This window comes from Hippocampus bargibanti, linkage group LG04 (genome assembly GCF_051943395.1).
Source record: "Hippocampus bargibanti isolate YZ-2025 linkage group LG04, ASM5194339v1, whole genome shotgun sequence".
Taxonomy (NCBI): domain Eukaryota; kingdom Metazoa; phylum Chordata; class Actinopteri; order Syngnathiformes; family Syngnathidae; genus Hippocampus; species Hippocampus bargibanti.
In genome coordinates, this window is record NC_142737.1 from 1133802 (window position 1) to 1159148 (window position 25347).

At 39.2% G+C, this 25347-nt stretch overlaps 1 protein-coding gene across 2 annotated transcripts; it reads left to right on the top strand.

The window, feature by feature from the left end:
• Positions 1-478: 478 nt before the first annotated feature.
• Positions 479-12967, top strand: suds3 (SDS3 homolog, SIN3A corepressor complex component). 2 transcript variants are annotated; one of them, XM_088993440.1, is made up of 12 exons: positions 479-900; positions 3793-3862; positions 4547-4602; positions 4691-4762; positions 5286-5305; positions 5390-5546; positions 6702-6797; positions 7386-7447; positions 7539-7560; positions 8424-8529; positions 11735-11819; positions 12697-12966. In XM_088993440.1, exons 1-12 carry the CDS (start codon positions 783-785, stop codon positions 12793-12795), a joined length of 963 nt encoding a protein of 320 aa, XP_088849566.1. In that variant the 5' UTR covers positions 479-782; the 3' UTR covers positions 12796-12966. The 2 variants fall into 2 exon arrangements, with proteins under 2 accessions (XP_088849566.1, XP_088849567.1); XM_088993441.1 differs by lacking the exon at positions 479-900 and adding an exon at positions 1376-1496 and having other exon boundaries at positions 12697-12967.
• The last annotated feature ends 12380 nt before the right edge of the window (positions 12968-25347 follow it).

A 25347-nucleotide genomic window follows, 5' to 3' on the forward strand; every position in this document is an offset into this window, starting at 1 on the left:
TTGTGACGCCCTAAAACCCACCCAGGTTCGTAAACCCACGTTATGAAAGGCCACAAGCACGCCTGCGAGCCCCAATGTGGGAAAGAAGATCCAATAGTGGATGCACGTATAATAATATGCTACATTTTTAGAGTTTATCGCAAAGGAAGACAATGAGACTAACCAGTGTAGAAACAAAAAAAAATCGTGCTTGATAACTGGTAATGCTGGCGTTCATGAAAATGCCAGAAAATAGCGTAACTATTCAAGTAACCATAGCAACGAAGGAGAAGTGGCTTGATCCAGCACGATGACCATCGTCGTCAACCTGTTCACAAGCGAGGCAAATAAAACGTGGAATGAAGTTACAGTCATCATTTACAATCTTTCCATCTCTATTTAATTACAATTTTGTAATGAAGAGCATTTCGAGTAACGCGAGGTAAAAAAAAAATCATGTTTTGGGAATATCTAAACGTATGCCTGTTTAAATATTGACTGCGAACGTTAAATGTGTTGCATTTTAAATACGATTTTATAAACAGATTATTACTTCAAATAAAATATCAATTTATCGCCGATAATAATATCACATTTTCTCAAATTTATCACAAAACTGTCCCAATTTCAAAAAGGCGTGTTAGTAAGTAGCCCGTCGCTTTGGGGTCCTGTCTGTTTTGTAGGCGCTTGAACGGAGCCTGACACAAAACAACAACAATAACTAAAAAGCGATACTTAATTTTTTTACGGTGTTCTTTTTGTTTACATTCAATCACACGAGTGGTCAAAGTAGCAATTGTTCCATGGCTTCTACCGCCGCATTGCTTTCGACCGCGGTGGATTACTACAACGACGAAGAGGAGCTCGACAGCGTGGAAGACGACGACGAGCGCAGTTTTCGAGGGAGAGACTCGGAAGAAGGTAAGAAAGAAAACGGACTGAAATACACGAAGGAAATCAAAGAATAAGTTGGCGTTTGTTTTGTTTGCAAGAGTGATATTTTTTTTATTTCGATTACTGGTCTCGTCGTGCGTCTCATGAACATTTGTTTCGGTAATGACGATGATGTGTCTGAAAATGCAAACTACGTGGGGGTGATGTATCCCGATTGGCTGCTTCGTGGTAACAATCGAGTTTAATTTAATTTGGAGGCGTACTAATTCTGGCGATAAGCTTCGAACTCATTTCAACATACTGCTCCGAGTCCACCTCGGCTAAGCTAAAATGGCTAATAACGCTACCTAACGTCACGCCCACTTGTCTTATTTTAAATCTTTTTTTTTTTAAATAACACGATTTTTTTAAACAATGACGCAGTTGGACGATTGCGGTTTATAGTACGCCAAAATAAAGTAGACGTTAGCGGTTAGCATTAACTGGACCAGCTAGTAGCGAAGCCCCCCACCCCCACCCGCCGCCACCTTATAGCACTCATTCATTCCAAAGAGACGCGACGACATTACGGCGAATGGCGAATAAAACAGCCGGGTCGACGACGACGATGACCGCCAACCCAGGTTCGCTGTTAAAACTTCACTTTAGTTTGGATGTTGTGTCTCTTCCCGAACCTCTTTCGTTGTTGAAATTATGCCCCTCGCCCCCCTCGTCCTTAAAACAGCTGACCGAGCTAACTTGTGCTAGCACGCGCATCGTGCTACGCTCTTGTAAATATCCAAATGTCACCAAAAGATAAAACTGTTGACACCGGTATCGATTCACTGAATTAAATTTGATCCGGGCTAGGTACTTTGAACCGACGAAAAAGAAAAAAAAAGACGTGGCAGTTACCAAGTTAGTTAGCCAGTCGACCGGCCTCTTCATGCGGCAATAAATAAATAAATATTCGCCTCCTTGTCACTTGTTCTTTGAAATGACAGTCGAACTTTTTGGATTTTTACGCCTACTGTACCTCGCACAAACCTTCGTGTAAGCAATAATAACACGACAAAAATGATGCACGAAAGTTGACACAGTTATGCAAGATATTTTTGATTGATATCGAACCTTCCCAACATTTGCATCTGTAAAAAACCCTTATTCACAGTCTCAGTCACCTCCCGTATCGATTCTTGTAACTTCTTTTTGGTGTCAATCAAAAAAATTCTCTATAACCTCCCATCTAGTCCAAAATTCCTCAGCCCGGATCATCACTAAAACCTCCTCCATTTACCGCATCACTCCCGTCCTCCAGCAGCTCCACTGGCTCCCTGTTAAACTTTGTATTCAATTCAAGATACTTCTTTGTACATTTAAAGGACAACCGACGTCTCCGGACAAGTTGTGTCCATAATTTGTAAAATGGCTTCAAATGACTTCTACTGAGCGTATTTGACAAAGATTCCAGCGCATATAGCTATATTTTACCTTTTAAGACTCGCGCTGAATATTCCGGAAGTCTTGTTTTTGATTTGGTGACGAGTCATCACCCTACGTCACTGAAGGAACGCCCCTGACCGAAAAAAGGACACATTGTAGCAGCCCTTCCATCACGTCAATGCATTTTGCTGTACTTTGGTCTGAAAACGTCATGAGGGACCAAAAAGAGGCAGAAGAGGGCGACAAAGTTCCATCTAAGGAATTAATCACCCTGTGGAAACGGGCTGATTAATTCCTTACATGTCTTTGTCGCCATTTTCTGCCTTTTTTGGGTGCGACATTTCCCACCCCTGATGCCTCAAAATGACACAGAATAAATTCTTTAATCGATTACAAACATGTATGCTTTCTTCTTCAGAACTATTTGAATCATATTCATAACTGGATGAGTAACAAGAAAGCATATTCTCTGAATCTGAAGCCATTGTTTTGATTCTCGAGCAAGGCAAGACGTCTTGCCGTGACACCACAAACATGGGGGCGGGACCTTCTGAAACTGGCCACTTCCGGTTTCAAATTAAAGTACTTTTTAGACACTTTGTCATTTTTATTGGTGTTTTGCATTTGACTAAAAATATACTGCGTGTTTTGGGTATTTTAGATGCTATAAAACATTTTTCTGATGTCAGTTAGGAAACAAAAAAGTGACGTCGGTTGTCCTTTAAAGCCATCCATCACCTTGCCCCCCGCCCTATCTGTCTGACCTACTACTACGCTGGCCAGAGGTCTGGCCAGCGCTTAATCAGCACCCAAACAAGGGGGAAAAAAACGAACAAATTCGGGAATGGCACTGTACGTCATATTTTCAATTAATTAAAAATCATATTTTCAATTAATCATATTTTTAATTAATTCTGATTTTATGTTTTGACTGCAGTACAACATTTCTGCCAATAGAGGGCGCTAGGTAACTGGAACGGTTGTAAGGATGGATATAATAATAATAATAATGGTGATGATAATAATAACGGTGATAATAATGATAATAATAATAATAATACATTTCATTTATCAGTGCCTTTCAAAACTCTCAAGGTCACTTTCCAGTCACAGGATCAGTTTTTCTGCGGGTGAGCAGCGGCAGCCACATGCGCCAGAATTCACTCAACCCGGAAGTAATTCAAATAGATAGAAAGCTAGCTAGCTTAGAGATAGCTAATACATAGCCAGCTAGACAGTTAGCTAATGATCTAGATAGCGATATAGCTAATAAATAGCCAGCAACATAGCTAGCTAGGTAGCCAGATAGCAAATGGATAGCAAATAGATGTTGACTTCATTGGAAGCATGGACCATCCTCCTCTTTGGATGCCGAGACATGACGTCCCTGCGAATCTTCGGGACAAAAATCAAATGTAAACCAAATGAATGTAATCATTCCGGCAAGCTGCGTTTAATCAATACTTCCTCTTCTCTTCTTGTCGATGTCCTTCGCAGATACGGAGGACGCCAGCGAAACAGACCTCGCCAAGCACGACGAAGACGACTATGTGGAAATCAAAGAGCAGTACGTCGTCAGCTAACGCTGCTAATATTGGACACGCTAGCGTCATATGCTCTGTGTGTGTGTTTGTATGACTAGTCTTCTGAGGACCAATAACATTTTATCCCATGCGTAGTGATGTCATTTTTGACAAGTGAGGAGGTCCTCACAAGTTTTTCCTTCTAAAAATCTGCATCTGTTAAAGTTTCAGAAAGGTCCTCACAAATTCACCCCAAATGATTTTTTGGTGTGTATTTTCATTTCACTTGGATACACACTCTTTTTACCCACTGTGTGTGTTTATAATTGTGTGTGTGTGAGGTTCATTTAAGGTTCATTGCACAAAAAGGAAAACGATATTTTCACCAAATTCACTACAGGGGTGAGGACTTTGAATGTACCAATTCAGAAACCTCACTCCTGCTGTTATTTCAGTTTCAAGTCCACTTTTTATTTCTTTGTTTTTAAAGAAGTTGAAGTGGGAAATGGGCTGACATTTAGTGTTCAAATGGAACACTAGTTCTAAACTTATCAGCAACGGTGGTCCTCACTCCTTATCTGGAGTTATCCGGACCTCACAAAACCATTGAAACAGGAATGTGTGTGTGTGTGTGTGTGTGTGTGTGTGTGTGTGTGTGTGTGTGTGTGTGTGTGTGTGTGTGTGTGTGTGTGTGTGTGTGTGTGTGTGTGTGTGTGTGTTATTCACAGAATGTACCAGGACAAGCTGGCCTCTCTGAAAAGACAACTACAGCAGTTACAAGAAGGTACCGCTATGCTAAGTTTATCCGTGATCAATGCGGACGGACTGTGAACCAAAATCGCCAAAACGACTGCTTTTTTTCTTCTTTCCAGGGACGCTTCAGGAGTATCAGAAGAGAATGAAGAAGTTAGATCAGCAATACAAAGAGCGGCTACGCAATGCGGGTGAGTGACGTGACGGGGAAGGCCCGCTTATCAATTTATGGATTGGATTGGATGTACAGTGATACCTCGGCTTACGAACGCTTTAGCTAACGAACCTTTCGCCTTACGAACATTAGAATATAATTTTGGCATACAAACTATTTTTGGGGAAACACGGAGCGCCACAATGAGAAAAAAACAAAAGTGAAATGGTGAGAAAGTGGATAGAAAACCCTGTGTAATTTGGACTTGTTTCAACTTTATTGATATCTAATTTAAAACAGATTATTTTCTTACAGACAGTGTATTACTTGTTTCTTTTTTTTCTCCTGAAAAGTACCTAGCTTGATTCTTCAAAGCTTATGACAGATGTGCACACAAAACAACAATAATAATAATAATAATGTAAAAAAATACATCTACTTAAAGCAAAATAACTTCAGGCGTCACTGTGTAACGTCACTGAAGGAACGCCCCTGACCGAAAAAAGGACGCATTGTAGCAGTCCTTCCATCACGTCAATGCATTTTGTGTCGTTTTCCAGATCTCTTTCTCCAGCTCGAGGTGAGTAAGCCCGCGAACAGTCAAACGACCTTTGACCTTGACACCCGGTCATGACTCGGATGGTGCGCGCACCCCCCGCCCCAGACGGAACAGGTGGAGAGGAATTACATCAAAGAAAAGAAGGCGGCGGTGAAGGAGTTTGACGATAAGAAGGTGGAACTGAAAGAGAACCTCATCGCCGAGCTGGAGGAGAAGAAGAAGATGATCGAGAATGAGAAGTTAACCATGGAGCTCACGGGAGGTAATAAAAATAATAACACGTTTAATTTCTAAGCGCCTTTCAAAACTCTCAAGGTCACTTTACAGTCACGGGATACGTTTCTCTGTGGGTGAGCAGCGGCAGCCGCACGCGCCAGCGTTCACTCAACACGGAAGTTAATAGATAGGAAGCTAGCTAACCAGCTAGTAGATAGCTAATAGATAGCCAACAGATAGTTAGCTAGATAGCTAGCCACCTAGATAGCTATATAGCTAATCGCTAGCTAGCTAGATAGTTAGTTAGCTAATACACTGAATTTCACTGTTAACTGCACAGAAAGCTTGCTCACCAGCTAGTAGATAGCTAATAGATAGCCAACAGATAGTTAGCTAGATAGGTAGCCACCTAGATAGCTGTATAGCTAATCGCTAGCTAGCTAGATAGTTAGTTAGCTCATACACTGAATGTCACTATTAAATGCACAGATAGAAAGCCAGCTAGTAGAGAGCTAATAATAGATAGCCAACAGATAGCTGGGTAGATAGCTAGCCAGCTAGATCGCTATATAACTAATAGCTAGCTAGTTAGATAGTTAGTTAGCTAATACACTGAATGTCACTATTAAATACACAGATAGAAAGCTAGCTAGCCAGCTAGTCGATAGCGAATAGATAGCCAACAGATAGCTAGCTAGAGAGCCATCCACTTAGATAACTACATAACTAAAAGATAGCTAGCTTGATAGCTAATTAGCTAACACACTGAATGTCACTAATTAAATTAATAATAATACATTTGATTTATAAACAACTTTCAAAACTCTCATGGACATTTTTGGTTGTTTGAACTGGTTATTTAATTTATCAATTGAATTTCCTTCAATCTAACTCAAAATGTGCCACTAGGTGGCACTAAAATTCTTCACACGTACCCTGAAGCAGATTGTTCAAGGTAAAACCAATGTAATAATAACTATAATAATTATATTCATTTCTAAGCGCCTTTCAAAACTCTCAAGGTAGCTTGACAGTCACAGGATAAGTTTTTCTGTGGTATGTACTGCATTTTATTTGTTTTTTTAATTCATGACATAAAATGTCCAGACTTTAGCTAGCGATGCTTGACGCCAAGATATTTGCTGTCTCTCTGTGTGAGATTTCATCTTCTCTTTATTATTATTATTATTATTTTTGGAAGATTCCATGGAGGTCAAACCCATAATGACCCGCAAGCTGAGGAGAAGACCCAACGACCCCGTCCCTGTTCCGGACAAGAGACGAAAGCCAGCGCCTGATATCCTTTTTTTTTTTTGTAATTAAAACATGGCCGCTGTCGTCGGGTAACGTTCATAATCATAATAATCATACATTTCATTTCTAAGCGCTTTTCAAAACTCTCAAGGTCACTTTTCAATCACAGGAGACGTTTTTCTGTGGGTGAGCAGCGGCAGCCACACGCGCCAGCGTTCACTCAACCTGGAAGTAACTGAAATAGAAAGCTAGCTAGCTAATAAATAGCCAATAGATAGCTTATAGATAGACAGCTAGCTAGTTAGCCGCACAACGAATAGACAGCCAGCTAGATCGCTAGCGAGGCAGCCAGATAGCTAATACATAGCAAATAAATAGCCAGCTCGGTAGCTAGCTAGATAGCCAGTAGGTAGCTAATAGATAGACAGCTAGCTAGGTAGCCATATAACAAATAGGTAGACAGCCAGCTATATAGCCAGCCATATAGTAATCATAATAATCCTCATAATAACCATAATAATAATAATATAAAAATAATATCAATAATAATAATAATAATAATAATAATAATAATAATAATAATAATAATAATGATAATTCATTTCTTCATCTTGACCTTAACTCTTCGCACCGCAGCTCAATTACTTGCTAACAGACGACCAGATCATGGAAGACCTCCGAACGCTAAATAAGGTAATCGTCTGAACATAACAAAAACATACCAAACCCATGTCAGCCATTTTGTGTTCCCTAAACGCCTCGCCTTTATTTTGTCTCCTTCCAGCTCAAGTCGCCGAAACGCGCAGGTACGACCCGACTCGACTCTCGCAAACGTCCACTTTTCGTTCTTCAACCATCTTTTATTTAAAAAAAAAAAACATTTGAACTCATTCACTGCCAGACCATGTGCCAAATTATGTCCACTCCAGTGCCAGGGTTTTTGTCATTTTCACTCGAATTTCAGGACCCACAGAGTATTGACTTTTATAATAATAATCATACATTTCATTTATAAGCGCCTTTCAAAACTCTAAAGGTCACTTTACAGTCAAGTTTTTCTGTGGGTGAGCAGCGGCAGCCACATGCGCCAGCGTTCACTCAACCTGGAAGTAACACAAATACATAGAAAGCTAGCTAGCTAATAGAAGATAGCTAATAATAATTATACATTGTATTTATAAGCGCCTTTCAAAACTCTCGAGGACATAGCTAATAACTAGCTAGCTATACATCTAATAGAGAACTAGCTACATAGCTAACAAGCTATCTATTAGATATATAGCTAATAGATAGCTAGCTAGATAGCTAACTAGCTAATAAACAGCAAATAGATAGCTAACTAGCTAATAGACAGAAAATAGATAGCTACCTAGGTAGCTAGCGAGATTTTAGGGCTACATCAACATTCAAAAAAAAGAGTAGGGCCTAGACTCTTTTTTTTTTCCATCAGAAAAAAAATCATTAATTGCTAAATGATTTGGGTCTGGAGTTGTGTGTTATCTCACCTATGTGAAGCTCTTCCCCCTCATGCCAACATAGTTCTTGCATTGCTCTGATGCGTCTTGAACGCAGCCAAGTGCTGGGGGTTGGGGTGTTTCGATGTTACTGATGCGTTTTTGCATATTAAAAATGTCTCTGTAAATGTCCTGTCCCGGCCGGCCCCCTGCAGTGTCGCCGTCGACTCCGGAGCACGTGCCGTCGGCGCCCATGGAGTACCCGCTGCAGCGTTTCGAGGCCCGCATCGAGGACGGCAAGCTGTACTATGACAAAAGATGGTGAGTCTGCCACTTCGGTTATGACGTTTCCGCGGAGGCTCTTATGATCATCCATAAAAATAATAATCATGATAAATCAATAAATTAATTAACACATTAACTCATTCACTGCCATTCACAAATGTATTCGGGAATCGAAAATATGACACAGAGTGCCATTTTTTTTTTATGCTTGGGTGCCGATAAAGCGCTGGCCATGGCCTCTGGCAATGTTGTTTTCTTTTCCACAAGGGGGCAGCATTTCGCTTCTTTCCATGTTAGCGCTTTGTTCCAGCTTCAGATGTTGTTAAAGCGCTATATAAATCAACATGTATGTATTGTATTGTATTGTATTGTATTTTGGAGAGCTGCCCCTATTTCAAGGTCATATAACTCCAGACCCATATCATTTAGGAATTAACTTTTTTTCCTGATCAATAATGATAATAATAATAATACATTTCATTTCTAAGCGCCTTTCAAAACTATCAAGCTCACTTTACAGTCACAGGATAACATTTTCTGCGGGTGAGCAGCGGCAGCCACACGCGCCAGCATTCACTCAACCCAAAAGTAACTCAAATAGATAGCACATTAACTAGCGAATAGATAGCTAAGAGCTAGCGAGTAGATAGCCAATAGCTAGCGAATATTATATTATATTATATTATATTATTCTGTGGGTCCTGGAATTCAAGTGACAATGACAAAAACCCTGGCACTGGAGTGGACACCTTTTTGCACATTGTCTAGCAGTGAATGAGTTAATAAATAACCCCCCTAAAAACACTAATAAATCAAAAAATAAACAAATAAATAAATAGGTAAATTGAGTTCAAATGGGTGATAAAATAAATTAAATTAAAATAAAAAACGGACAGTTTATGTATTCTTTGCTCTTTTCTTCCTGCTGTGGATTTTTTTTTTTAAATGTTCATTTTTCAAAATAAAAGTTTTAAGATAACGCTACTCTTGCAACCTTAAAATCAACCCGAGTACACTTCACCCGGCACGGACGGAACGGGCTTCTTGCCAACGATGCAAAAGCACCAGACCTTCAAAAATCAAAGCAGGCGCTCGAACGACGCCGCCCGCCCACTTTCTGGTACGCAATTTTGTCCGCGTCTCGACGCAAACCGCCCAAAAGTTCCATGTGGCGGCCATCTTGATAACGTTGAAGAACTTGGCCCCCAAAATGGCCCCCAAACCTCTCCGCCTTCCCCGACTCGCTCATCTGCGGCAACGACGTCCTCGCCACTTTTGCCATTTGGACGATCTTCACCAAAAGGTAAAAAGTCAGTCGAAAGTTTCACGTTAGCATTTCATTCGCAGATGATGTCATTTGCTCTGTTTTGCTATATCATGCTAACGCTATTCCTGTTTGGATTGTCGTTGCTATCACGTGATTTTTATGTTGTTGTTTTTTTTGTGGGCGCTGTTGCTTTGGTGTTTTTAGTCATGTATAACTCGCGATCGGACATTTTCCTAAAAAAAATCATGCTGAAAAAGACGCTTTGATCCTCTAATCTGTCATGTCACATAAAAGGGTACAGCAAGTGCTGAAGAATGAATAATAATAATACATTTGATTTATAAGCGCCTTTCAAAACTTTCAAGGTCACAGGATAAGTTTCTGTGGGTGAGAAGCGGCAGCCATACGCGCCAGCGTTCACTCAACCCGGAAGTAACTCAAATAGATAGAACGCTAGCTAGCTAATAGATAGATAATAATAATAATGATAGTAATAAAAATAATACTTTGTATTTTTAAGCGCCTTTCAAAACACTCAAGAACATAGCTAATAGATAGCTAACTAGCCAGTTAGATAGCTATATTGCTAATAGATAGCTAATAAATGACTGTCTTTGTGTTGTCATGTTATTTTAGTTTTTTTTTTTTTACTTCAAGATGGCGCCGCGAGAGTGGCTGCCTTTCCAGCAGCTCCTGTATTTTGTTTTTCTACTTCTTTCTTTCCTCTCCTCTTCCTTTCATTACTTTGCTGCTGTGAAATGTAAATTTCTCCCGCGCGAGACTAATAAAGGTACATCTAATCCAAAAACAGGAACGCTGATTTTGCCCACCACAATATCCGTCCGTCTTTTAGTTTTAGGTTCATCCAGAAATTATGATGATAATTACGGATCATATTTAATAATAATTTAATTCAATCGCCAACTACAGTAAAGTCTCGTTATATCGATATTCAAGGGAGTCCGAAAAAATATCGATATAACCGGGACTATTGATATATCCGACCCTGTTTGCATGTAATTTTCTCCGTGCGTGCATAGAAATAGTATCGATATAACCGGGTCTATCGAGATATCCGATATCGATATAACGAGACTTTACTGTATTTGCGTAAAACAACGTTATTCATTTTTTATTTTGTGAGTTTTGCCAATTTACACATCTACACGGCGCTTCTCGTGCTGACCGCTAGATGGCAGCATTGCGTCGTCTACAAGAGCCACTAATGGCTTCCAAAATGTGAGCCATTTTAACTCCTTCAGACGTACATTTGACAACTTATACCGTTATCATCTTATTCTTGGTGTGTGAAAGGGTTACAAAAACCGAAATTTATCGATCATGTAGATGTCTATTTATAACTTATTTTTTTCTTGTATTCTATTTGTGATTGTATTTTATTTCTGATAGAATTATAGTACCTGTGCTTGTCTGTGACTAAAGTGTCCTTGCGAGCTTTGAAAGGCGCTTAAATGAAATCTATTATTATCATTATTATTATTATGTGTAACTTGAAAGCCTTTGCGTGTGTTGACACGATTGTGCCAAGAATGCTCTTCGGAGACAAGGTTTCCCGCACGTGTTGTTTTGTTTTTGTGGGTACGATGAAATGTTTTGCTTGCCTGTGACACTTTGAGGTTAGACATGAAGAAAGAGATCAATAACAGTTTGCTTTCAATTCATCGTGCGTGCGAGAGGGATTGACAATTATCTTCCAAGTCTTTTTGTTCAATGGAGCGGCGCTACAATTTGGTTTTTTTCTCTTCAATTTTAGAGTCTCTTGGTGTTTTTAATTTGAACAGACAAGAACGATATGCTTTATTCCACTGTTCAACCTCTTCCACAAAAAAAAAAAAAATATGTGTCCTGATTTTGATTGACGGATTTCAACTTTCAATGCCACCGAATGAGTTGAAAGCATTGATGTACTTGTGTGTTTTGTTTTGTTTTGTTGTGTTTTGTTTTTCCTTTCAGGTACCACAAGAGCCAAGCCATCTATCTGGAATCCAAAGACAACACCAAAATCAGCTGTGTCATCAGCTCGGTGGCCACCAACGAGGTGGGCGGGCGCTCTTTCCCAACACACAAACATACAGTTGGCTAATAATAAATGTTGGCTAATAATAAATGAATATTTATATATTCATTTATTATGTATTTTTTCATGTATTTATTCATTTAGTTTTTATGTATTTTTTCATTTCTTTGTTTTTTTCATGTATTCATTTATTTTTTCATTTATTTAGTTATATATTTTCCATGTATTAATGTATTTTGTCATTTATTTTTTGTTTATTTAGTTATCATATTTTTTATTCATTTATTTATATATTCATTTATTCATTATTTATTTTTCATGTATTTATTCATTTAGTGTTTATGTATTTTTTTCATTTATTCGTTTTCATGTATTCATTTATTTTTTCATTTATTTAGTTATATTTGTTTCCACGTAATAATTTATTTTGTCATTTATTTATTTTTATTCATTTAGTTATCATATTTTTTATTCATTTATTTATTATGTATGTTATCATGTTTTTATGTATTTTTTCATTTCTTCGTTTTTTTCATGTATTATTGTTTTCCTTTTATTTATTTTTTCATGTATTTATTTTGTCATATTCATTTATTTATTTAGTTATCATATTTTTTATTCATTCATATATGTATTCATTTATATATATAAATATATACATAAATATATACTTATACATTATTTTCTTAATTATTGTGCTTTTATTATTTTTTTTGTATCAATTTTTCTGCTTTTATTTATATATTTCTATTTCTTTTTTTAAATTAATTTCTATTTTTATATTTATTTATTTATAAATCTATTCATGAATGTATTTTTATTATATTTATTATTGTTCTTTTTATTTTGTCTAACACCCCCCCCCCCCCTTTTTTTTTTTTTTTTTGCGGGTGTCTAGATTTGGGTGAGGAAGACCAGCGACAGCACAAAAATGAGGATCTACCTGGGCCAGCTACAGAGGGGCGCCTTCGTCATCCGGCGACGGTCGGCAGCGTGAAACCGTTCGGTCACCCCCCCCCCCCCCTCTTTTTGCCTGACCAAATGTGTAAATTGTAAATTCGTCCAAACGTTCATTATGGGTTTTTTTTTCCGGCAATTTTGTCATATTTGATTCCTTTTCACAAATAAATCCGATCGAGTCAATTGTTTTTTATACTCAAACAATCTGTGGTCATAGTTTTTTTTTGATAGTTTCAATGGATTCATTGACTAGTTTTGTAGCCCCCCCCCCAAAAAAAAACCCCAATTAGATCCCGGTATTGTTTTCAATGTGCAATTCACATCTTTGAAAGCGCCTTTTTTGCCACTTGTCAGTCGACGGCAATTGGCAAAATGGCATTTTGAAGATTTGAAATGTACAGTGATACCTCAGATTACGAACGCTTTAGCTAACGGACTTTTAAATTCACGAGAATATAAACTTGGCATACGAACTACTTTTCGGGACACACACACGGAGCGCCACAATGGCTGGCAGACTAGTTTTCGGCGGAAGAACACCAAACCGCACGGTCAAACAGCGCCACTGTGGCTGCCGGACTATCTTTCCTCACCCAGTTTCTTTCAGTGCAGATGCGGTTTGTTATCGAGTGGATACTATTATGGGACCGAAAAAGACCCCACCACAGGCTAGTGTTAAGCCGAAGAGGATACAAACGAAAATGACGGTCGAGCAGAAGAAGGAGATCATCAAAAAACACCAACAAGGTGTGTGTTTGTGTGACTTAGCGTCCCAGTACCAGTATGCTAAGTCCACCATTGCTACGTGTGGCTAAGGGTGTTTCTGTGTTGTCTAAGCAACGCTCTCAGGCAATAGAAGAGGTTGAAAAACTTCTGTTGATTTGGATTAACAAAAGTGAAATGGTGAGAAAATGGATAGAAAACAGTGAAATTTGGACTCGTTTCAACTTTATTGATAGTGTAGACTGCAAGGTTAAAATATCCCATCAATCAAGCTCCACAAACAACCCGCACAAAACAATTCATGCTTAGGGTTTCTGTTACATCATAAATTATGACAGTCGAGCTAGCTATCAAGCTACCTGTTAGCTAGCTATTAGCTGGCTATTAACGGTCTAGCTGGCTGACTAGCTATCTAGCTTGCCAGCTGTTAGCAGACCTGCTGGATGGCTAGCTATATAGCTAGCTATCTACTGTGTTAGCTATCTTTTGGCTAGCTAGCTTTCTATCTATTTGAGTTACTTCCGCGTTGGCGCGTGTGGCTGCCTCTGCTCAACCGCAGAAAAACTTAAACTATGACTGTAAAGTGACATTGAGAGTTTTGAAAGGCACTTCTAAAACAAATGTATTATTATTATTGAGTACGGTTTTGTGTGTGTGCAGGAAGCGCCTCCATTTTGTCCAGGTTGCCTTTTTTAGCGCCGCAAGCCGTCGCCGCTTCTCATTTCACTCTCTCCCGCGTCATTCATGGAGCGCTCATTCCTTCCTTGTGTGCATAAAACCTCACCCGGGGCGTCAATAAAAAAAAAAGAACATTGGGGGGAAAAAAAACTCTCAAAAGCGGCTTTCAGTCTGAGCGCCCGATTTCATATTTCCTTTTTTCATCTGCCCGACATTCCAAATTGAGTATGGACCTCAAAGTGTTTTTGTTTCGGTGGGAGAAGCGCGTAAAAGGTAGTAAGAGGTGAAAAAGGATGAAAAGGGGCTTCACAGGGTGGGTGGGGGTGAAGATGAGTAGAATGAGGTCAGGGTGGGCGTGCTCAGCGGGTGTTCAAGATATGGCCTGCGGGTCATTTTTCACCTCGAAAAAAATACCGTCTTCATATCTGCTGTGCGAGAAATCCGTTTTCAGCCAAATAAATTAAGCTAAATAAATGGATTTAATTAATTAAATAAAATTATGTCATTAATAATAATAATAATTATTATTATTAGCTAGCTAGCTAACTTTCTGTCTTTTTTGAGTTACTCCTGGGTTTAGTGAACGATGCTGCGTGTGGCTGCCGCTGCTTACCCACAGAAAAACTTATCCCGTGACTGTAAAGTGACCTTGAGAGTTTTGAAAGGCGCTTAGAAATGAAATGCATTATTATTATTGTTATTATTATTATTATTATTGTTATTATTATTATTATTATTATTATTGTTATTAAAGTCCCTCAACCGTCCACCCCCAGTTCCATATCTTAAGTCAAAAATTTGCTTTGGAGACACCTGATCCTCCATCAAGCGTCTCCAGTAGATCCAAAATGCTGCTTGACTATTTAACCGGTACCCGTAAGAGGGAGCATAGAACTTTCCTACATTTGATAGCGCTAATCATTTGTTTTCAAATCTTGAAAGATTTGAAAACGCCCCCGGGGGGGGGGGGGGGGGGGGGGGGGCGGAGTCACAAGCGAGAAGGCGGGTCAGCAAAGTCTGACTCCTTTGAAAATGAAATGCAGTGACCGTTTAATCAAACGCTGCTTCACCTCAGCTCAACAATAGCCGTGATGATGACGCATTTGTGCTTAGCCGCGGCACAGCTTGCTTGAAAACAATTGATTGGCTCATTGTCAATCTGATGATGATGATGATGATGATGATGTCATTGGCTAACGCCGCTTATTCACCGCATGGGTGCATACGCACAAATATGGCCGATTTTGTACGTGTGTGTGTGTGTGTGAGCCACCGAGTTCGCAATATGCTCGGAGCCACTTGAGTCATTACGCCGCTGCGCGTGTGTGCGTGTTAGCGAAGACAATGACATTAAATCCGAGCCGTATTCCAGCGTACGCGCAGGGAGAAATATGGTAACATGTTAGCTAACGAGACGTAGCCGTTGCCCACCTATTTAGGCACGCCAGCGCTCCAAAATGGTGGCAGGATTGTTTTGTTTACACCCCGAAAAGGCACGGTGGGATGCTATGCTAGCTATCAAGCTATCTAAGTAGCTGTCTGACTAGCGAGCTGGCTATCATGCTATCTTGTTTGCTAACTCTTAGCTATCTGGCTATCCGGTTGGCTACCTATTAACTATGTGCTAGCTAGCTTTCTATCTATTTGAGTTATTTCAGGTTGAGTGAACGCTGGCGCGGGTGGCTGCCGCTGCTCACCCACAGAAAAATGTATCCGGTGACTGGCAAGTGACCTTGAGAGTTTTGAAAGGTACTTATAAATCAAATTTATTATTATTATTATGCTAATGATAGCATATCATCAATTATGTCATCATTAGAAGATGAACTGGGCAAGACGTCGACTTGAGCCAAGTATTGTTTTATACTGTGGTTACTCTCTTGCTAGGCTAAAATGTTAGCGTGTTATGAATTTTCTTTGCAGTCGGACCTGGCGATGTTGCTCTCTTGCTAGGCTAAAATGTTAGCGTGTTTTTGTTTTTTTTTTTTGCGGGGGAGTTGACCCTGGTGATGGGCCAAAATGTCAAATTCTCAAGTAGCTATTTCGCTATGCTGTTAGTAGACATTAGCATCTGTTGATTGGGTGCTTTTAGATGCTATGCACTGCTAAGCTATTAGCATTTCAAGACGAACTGCGCCACTCGAGCCGAGTACTGTTTTATACGGTGGTTGCTCTCTTGCTAAGCTAAAATATTAGCGTGTCATGAATTTTCTTTTCGAGTTGATGGGCGAAAATGTCAAATTTTCAAGTTCACTCGGCTATGCTGTTGGTAGCTGTTAGCATCTTTTTTCAATGATTAGCATAACAAATGTTCCAAAACAATATTTATAATAATAATAATACATTTGATTTCTAAGCGCCTTTCAAAGCTCTCAATGTCACTTTACAGTTACAGGATTGGTTTTTCTGTGGGTGAGCAGCGGCAGCCACACACGCCAGCGTTCGCTCAACCCAGAAGTAACTCAAATAGAGAGAAGAAAGCTATCTAGCTAGTTAATAGATAGCAAACACAGTAGATAGCGAGCTAGATAGCTAGCCGGCCAGCTAGACCGCTAATAGATTGCTAGCTATTACCAATATATTGCTAATAGCTAGATGGCCGGCCAGGGAGCTAGATAGCAAATAGATAGCTTGCGAGATAGCGAGCTAGATAGCTGGATTCACAAATTTAGCCAAATTGTGGCGTCACTGCTCAGGAAAAAATATTTATCTCCATTGTCACCTCAGATGTATTTCGAGCTAAATGTTAGCATCCCGATTGTTAGCATAATAGCATTTGATCCACCCACATTTGTGTCTACCTGACTATTGAACACTTTGTCACATCTTGGCTTGCTATCTTCTGTGATAGTAGCATAGCGTGCGTTAGCATGTTGTCATTCTACATAGAATATCCTGACAGATGTCATACCAAAGCGTCCATTTTGAGGCGTTAGCGTGAAAGCTTTGTCTTTTGGCTTCCAAGCACAAATTGTGCTTGTGTGTGTTTGTGTGTCTGCCGCCAAAAGTGGACACCCCCCGACACCCCATTGGCCCATTTCAAGGTAGACTGAGCGTCTAAATTTGGCAGGTGTAATTCATTCATCGGAACTAGCGTCCATTTTTCTTGTTGTCTGTCGGCAGAGGTCGTGGACGTCCTTCAGGCTTGTGTGGACGTTACGTCTGACGGGCGCATTGCGGCAAATAAATGACAGTTGACAGCGTCACTCGTCATTTTCAATGTGACCTCCGACCCCCCCCAAAAAATTGATCCTGTGAAATAAATAAGGATAACATTAAAATTAACTCATTCACTGCCATTCACGAATTTATTCGGGAATTTTTGGAGAAATTATGTTGTTTTTTTTTCATGCTTGGGTGCCGATATAGCGCTGGCCGTGGCCTCTGGCAATTTTTTTTTCACTACAGCTGTAACAAAGAGTGTTACAAAACGTTTAAAATACTAGTCCAAGAAATCCGATTATTTCATAATAATCCATTTCATTGATAAGCGAAACTCTCCAGGTCACTTTACAATCACAGGATACGTTTTTCTGTGGGTGAGCAGCGGCAGCCACGCGCTATGGTCCGTTTGTTGGTTCGTTCATTCATCCATTCATTCAATCGTCCATTCATTCGTTCGTTGGTTCATTCAATGGTTCGGTCGTTGGTTCGTTCGTTGGTTCATCCGTTGGTTCATTCGCTCATTCAATCATCAATACATTCATTCGATCGTTGGTTCATTTGATGGTTGGTTTGTTTGTTGGTTCATTCATTCATCCATTCATTCAATCGTCCATTCATTCGTTCGTTGGTTCGTTCGTTGGTTCATTCGCTCATTCAATCATCAATACATTCATCCATTCATTCATTCATTCGATAGTTGGTTCGTTCCTTGGTCTGTTTGTTGCTTTGTTCATTCATTCATTCATTTTTTCGTTGGTTCGTTCCTTGGTCTGTTCGTTGTTTTGTTCATTCATTCATTCATTTGTTCGTTGGTTAGTTTGTTGGTTCATTCGTTGGTACATTCATTGGTTCGTTAATTCATCCATTCATTCATTTGTTCCTTGGTTAGTTTGTTGGTTTGTTCGTTATTTGGTGTGTTCATTCATCCATTCATTCATTTGTTTGATGCTTGGGGCGTCGGTTGGTTCATTGGTTTGTTGGGTGGTCCGTTTGTTTATTTGTTCGTTCATCCATTCATTCATTCATTTGTTTGATGGTTCGGTCGTTGGTTGGTTCATTGGTTGGTAGGTTTGTTGGGTGGTTCGTTCGTTTGTTATTTGGTTCGTTCGTTCGTTCATTCATCCATTCATTCATTTATTGGTTTGTTCGCTGGATGGTTCGTTGATTTGTTCGATGGTTCGTTCAATGGAACATTCATTCATCCATTCATGCAATCGTTGGTTCGTTCGATGGTTTGCTCGTTGGTTCGTTTGTTAGTTCATTTGTTGGTTCATTCATTCATTCATTCATTCATTCATTTTCCAAAAGCCTTTTTTTTTATCCACACTCCTCATTTTGTGGAATTTGTGCCAATTTGTCTTGACGTCCACCACAAAATGGGTTGAAGATCCAAGCAAGCAAGCAAGCATTTGCCTTTGGTCAACTGGTCCCTCCCTCCCTCCCTCCCTCCCTTCCCTCCCCTCCCTCCCGTCGCGCGACGCTGAAATTGGAGACGTCTTTGAGTCCATTTGACAAGATGAAATGACAGCGGTTGTCTCCCATCTGGTCTCCAGGCGACGGACAGCATTAGCTCTCCAACGCGCGCGCGCACGCAATTTCTTTCTTTATCCTCGTGAGCGCGAAAGCTTTTAGCGGCGCTGACGCGCTCCTCAATGAAAAGCCATCGGCGGCTTGTTAGGACCAAGCACTTAACGCCCGGCGTCGAGTGTCAAAATGTGCCGCATCGACGCTCTGTACGCGAGCCTCGTTCTCGCCGCTGGCGTCCGTGACCGCATGCGACAAATGACACTGTCACTTGGGTTGTTAGCATAGCGCGGCGGCGGCGCCGTAGCGACGCCCGGACGACAAGATGGCACCTTTGACCTTGGTGACGGGGCGGCGCTCGTCGTCTGTGTCGCCCGAGCAAAGCTTACCCTTTTTTTTGCGCTGCTCAAATACTTCCATTTTCTCACAACATGTGTCACAACGTGTTTATTCTTATTCTTCTTTTTCTTGTTTTTCTTTTTTCTTTTTTTTCTTTTTTTTCTTTCTTTTCTTCTTTTTCTTGTTTTTCTTTTTCTTCTTTTTCTTCTCCTTTTTCTTCTTTTTCTTTATTTTTTGTTTTTTTCGTTTTTCCTTCCTTTTTCTTTTTCTTCTTTTCTTCTTTTTCGCCTTATTTTTCATTTTTTTCATTTTTTTCATTTTTTTCTTCTTTTTCTTGTTTTTCTTTTTTTTCTTTTTTCCTTCTTTTTCTTTTTCTTTTTGTTTTTCTTCTTCTTTTTTTGTTTTTCTTTTTTTCCTTCTTTTTCTTCTGTTGCTTTTTCTTCTTTTTCTTTTTTCTTTTTTTTCTTTTTTCTTTTTTCCTTCTTTTTCTTTTTTTGCTTTTTTTCTTCTTTTTCTTTTTTCTTTTTCTTTTTTTCTTCTTTTTCTGCTTTTTCTTTTTCTTCCTTTTCTTCTTTTTCTTTTTATCCTTTTCTTCTTTTTATTCTCCTTTTTCTTCTTTTTCTTTTTTTCCTTATTTTTCTTTTTCTTGTTTTTCGTTTTCTTCTATTTCTTTTTTTTCTTTTTTTATTCTTTTTCTGCTTTTTCTTTTTCTCCTTTTTCTTCTTCTATTTCTTCTTCTTTTTCTTCTTGTTCTTCTTCTTCTTATTATTATTATTGTTATTACAGTAAGGTCTGGTTATATCGATAGTACTGCTTATTACGATACTATTTCTATGAACGCAAGGAGAAAATTCACATGCGCGCAGGATCGGATATATCGATAGTCCGGTTAGATCGATACTTTTTCAAACTCCCGAGAATATATATTGACTCCAGAGAATATCGATATAATGAGACTGTATTATTATTATTATTATTATGAGGATTCTGATTATGATTGTAATGAAGTCGTCCAAAGCATCCCCGGAATAGAAAAACAAAAGAAAGCCATCACGACGTCTTGCAAAAAGGATTTATCCCCGAGCGGATGACATCTTGACGAGCATCCCGATGATTTATCAGCAGCGCGGCGTACTTATTAGCCCGTCGCAGGCGGGCGCGCGCCGGGGATTCATCCATTCATCACTTGTCGCCGCTGATGATGTGGCGCGGAAGAACGCCGGCGTCGAGCCGGAGCGTCACGCCGGGCGCTTGATTGCTAAAGTTAGCGCCTGGTCGAGCAGCGGCGTCCATTATCGTTCGTTATCGGCGAGACGGCGCTGTGAGAGGAGGAGGAGGAGGAGGGGGAAAAACGCAAAAGGTGGCAGCGGGTTCATGCTGGAAGGCGGTATGTCTGTCTGTACGTACGTACGTATGTATGTACGTATGTATGTATGTATGGATGGATGGATTTACTCACTTATTTATTTACTCATTTACTTATTTATTTACCCATTTACTTATATATTTACCCATTTACTTATTTATTTACTCATTTACTTATTTATTTACCCATTTACTTATTTATTTACCCATTTACTTATTTATTTACTCATTTACTTATTTATTTACTCATTTACTTATTTGTTTACTCATTTACTTATTTATTTACTCATTTACTTATTTGTTTACTCATTTACTTATTTATTTACCCATTTACTTATATATTTACTCATTTATTTACTAATTTACTTATTTATTTATGCATTTACTTATTTATTTACCCATTTACTTATTTATTTACCCATTTACTTATTTATTTACTTATTTATTTACTCATTTATTTACCCATTTACTTATTTATTTACCCATTTACTTATTTATTTACTCATTTACTTATTTATTTACGCATTTACTTATTTATTTACGCATTTACTTATTTATTTACTCATTTATTTACCCATTTACTTATTTATTTACCCATTTACTTATTTATTTACTCATTTACTTATTTATTTACTTATTTATTTACCCATTTACTTATTTATTTACGCATTTACTTACTTCTTTACTTATTTGTTTATTTATTTACTTTTCGATCCCCAGCGGCGCGTCATCAAGCCCATGGCAACTCAGCGTAATCCACGGCAACCCAGGGCCACGTGGCGCTCGCTGGGCTGCCACTTAGCAAAGGCGGCCCGAGTCGTCGCGGCTAGCTGAGATTTTAAGTGGAGAAAAACAGCCCTGTATTTGTGTGTATTTATTATATATATATAATGCTTGAAAAAAAACACAAAAGAATTTACAGTTTGACTATTAAATGACATTATTCTGGTTTGAGATGATCAATATATATATATATATATATATATATATATATATATATATATATATATATATATATGGACTTATTTATTAATTTATTTTTATTATATTTATTTTTATTATATTTATTATTGTTTGTTTTATTTTAACAATAATATAATAATAAAAATAACTTAATACATAAGTCCATAAATAGATTAATTCATAAATGGATACATGAAAACATATAAAAATAATAAATACATAAACGCAGATAAATAACTGGATAAAAATAATAAATAAATCTAATATATAATAATAAATAAATATATAATAATAAATTAACGAAAAAAATAATGAAATAAATGAATAAATAAACACATGAATAAATAAAGGCAGATAAATAAATGGATAAAAAAAATAGTAATAAAGACAGGTGAATAAATGGATAATTAAAATAATATATAATAATAAATAAATGGAAAAAAAATAATGAATGAAAAAATGTATAAATAATTGAATACATAAAGGCGGACAAATAAATGAATAAAAAATAAGATTGAAGGCAGATAGCGAAAAAATAAATGAATGAAAAAAATGATTGCATAAATAAATGATTGACTGAATGAACGAAAGAACATAAAAATGAAAAAATGAAAGAAGGAAGCAAGGAAGGAACGAATGAACAAACGAATAGATAATGAAATGATAAATATCCCTGTGTGTTTGGGTGTCAGGAAAGAGCGGCCATTTTGTTGGAGACAGGTCAGGACTGCTGGCAGTCACTATTTTTCCTCCAAATCCACCACGTTGCAACACATGCAGAAGGTGCTTTGGCTTTGTTGAAAATAAGCAGCAAGGACTTCCATCAACTAAAACGTTGCTTGGAAGGCAACGTTTATATCACCCAAACCCCAATGAACGGACGGCGCTTTGGCCTTCTTTCTTCTTCTTCTTCTACTACTAAAGTGAGACGCAAGCGGACGCCGGCAGCCGGAGGAGCCGTCAATTAGAGGACATTATTCACTGGGATGCTCATCACTGAGCTCATCCCGCGAGCGCTTTGGCAAAGTGGAGCGCTTGTGTAACAGTCCTTGGTCCAAATCTTAAAGGAGGAACAAAAGAAAGGAAGCGAGGGAAGATTAAAGAATTGATTCCGTGCCATTTTCAGGCAATAGGTGAGGGGGGGAATGTCGCACTAAAAAAGAGGCAGAAAATGGCGACAAAGCTCCGTGTAAGGAATTAATTGGCCCGTTTCCACTGGCTGATTAATTCCTTACATGGAGCTTTGTCGCCCTCTTCTGCCTCTTTTTGGTGCAACGCGAAGTTTTCAGACCAAAATGCATTGACGTGATGGAAGGACTGCTACAATGTGTCCTTTTTTCGGTCAGGGGCGTTCCTTCAGTGACGTCACGTGAGGCCTTGTCACCAACTCAAAAACAAGACTTCCGGAATATTCAGCGCGAGTCTTAAAATTGAAAATCTAGCTATATGCGGTGGAATCTTTGTAAAATACGCTCAGTAGAAGTCATTTGAAGCCATTTTACAAATTATGGACACAACTTGTCGGAGACGTCGGTTGTCCTTTAAACTACTGCGTTTTCCGGCGTATAAGGCGCACCCAAGAAGCCTTCATTTTCTTCAAAAGATTACCCTGCGCCTTATACACGGGTATATGTGAAGTATCTGGCTATCTCTCTGTATATCTATTAGCTATATAGCTGGTTAGCTTTCTTGCTTGCTAAGTCACCAAGTGTAATTGACGTTTGGATGAAAAGGACTAAAAGCTAGCTAGCTATTTGCTATTTATTAGCTGGCTAGCTAGCTGTATGGCTGGTTCACTGGTGATCTAGCTGGCTGGCTAGCTATCTGTCTAGCTGGCTAGCAAGCTATCTAGCTGTATATCTATTAGCGATATAGCTATCAGCTAGCTTTCTATCTATTTGAGTTATTCCTGGTTGAGTGATCGCTGGCGCGTGTGGCTGCCGCCGCTCACCCGCAGCAAAAAAAACTTATCCCGTGACTGTAAAGTGACCTTGAGAGTTTTGAAAGGCGCTTATAAATGAAATTTATTATTATTATTTTTGGGGTATATTTGAAAAGCAAGCTCGGTTTAAAGTGGATATTTTCCAAACACGCAAGTTTAAAAATCGACAGGATTTTTGCTAAGCTATGTAAGAATCACCTTAAAAAAACATGTCAAACTGCGCTTTTTTTTTTTTTAAACAAGCGAAACAAAGATGTGACAGCGTGGAGGTGACCCGAGCATCGCCCGCCAGGATGCGCAAAGCAACGACGAGGCGCTCCGTCATCCCCGATGAGCGTTGCAGCGTACTTGTCAGGCCCTCCGGCCGGACTTTTGCTGAGCGCGAACGGAGGATCTCTGAGGGCTTGTCAACATTCGGCTGGTCTTGCTTCTCTTTGGATCTTCTTCAAGCTGTTTGCTGCTTTTTGACACGTAAACACGCCTGATGTCCATTTTGCGATCTATCTATCTCGCTAACTATCTAGCTCGCTATCTATCTATCTCGCTAAATATCTATCGAGCTCACTATCTATCTCACTATCTATCTCGCTAGCTATCTCGCTAACTATCTCGCAAACTATATCTCGCTAACTATCTATCTCGCTAACTCTCTCGCTATTTATCTCCCTAACTATCTCGCAAACTATATCTATCTCGCTAACTATCTCGCTAAATATCTATCGAGCTCACTATCTATCTCACTATCTCGCTAGCTATCTTGCTAACTATCTCGCAAACCATATCTCGCTAACTATCTCGCTAACTATCGCTAACTACACGCCGAAAAATATCAGCTAAGTGGATAGCTATCTATCTGTTGGCTATTTATTAGCTGGTTAGCTAGCTTTCGATGTATTTACTTCCGGGTTGAGTTAATGCTGGCGCGTGTGGCTGCCGCTGCTCACCCACAGAAAAACACATCCTGTGACTGTAAAGTGACCTTGAGAGTTTTGAAAGGCACGTAGAAATGAAATGCAGTATTATTATTATTATTATTATTATTATTATTATTATTATTATAACGTCCCGGTGAACGACATCCATGATGGCCGCCCGATGTGAGGATGACGCACACGCTTTTTTTTTTTTTTCGCGACATAAAAAGACAGAGAGGAAGAAGATGGCGGGCGCCATTTTTTTTTTTTTTTTTTTCGCGCCCGCTGCTAACGTGGCGGCAGACGCCTTTGCGGCTCGTCGCCTTTATGCAAAGCGTGTTAATCAAGCGCCTGCTCGTCATTAAGTGACCGCCTGCTTGTTGCGCATCAAGGCTGCACATTATCAGATGATGCGCTTTGATTGCTCGCCACCCGTGGGCACCTCAAGTTGATTTTTTTTTTCTTTTTTTTTTTGTGGTCTTTTTTGGTCCCATAACAGCAAAAGTACTCCATTCGATAACAAACCACGTCTGCACTCAAAGAGGGTGTTTCGTCCGCCGAAAACTAGATCGTATGCCGAGATTATATTCTCGCCAATTTAATGTTGGTAAAGGCGAAAAGTTCGTTAGCTAAAGCGTTCGTAAGGTGAGGTATCACTGTATTTAGTTTGAGCCCCGCCCCCCCCCCCCAAAAAAAAAAAAAAATATATATATATATACTTCATTGTGGGCGGAGTTTGATAGCTGGCCACAAAAAACGATGTTTTTGTGGCTCCGTTCAACCTCAAAGAAGAAGCTGTTGGGACAAGTGAAGTGATGATGTGAGTGAAAAGGGGGGGGGGGGCGTTGTCAGAGAAAGAAAAGATGAGGCGAGGGGGGGGAGACCCCCTCCCCTTCCCCACTCGCTTCGCTTCGCATCCCCCCCCCCTCCCTCCCGTTGACGTCATTGGCTGAGGGACACAAAACCAGCCTCTCGT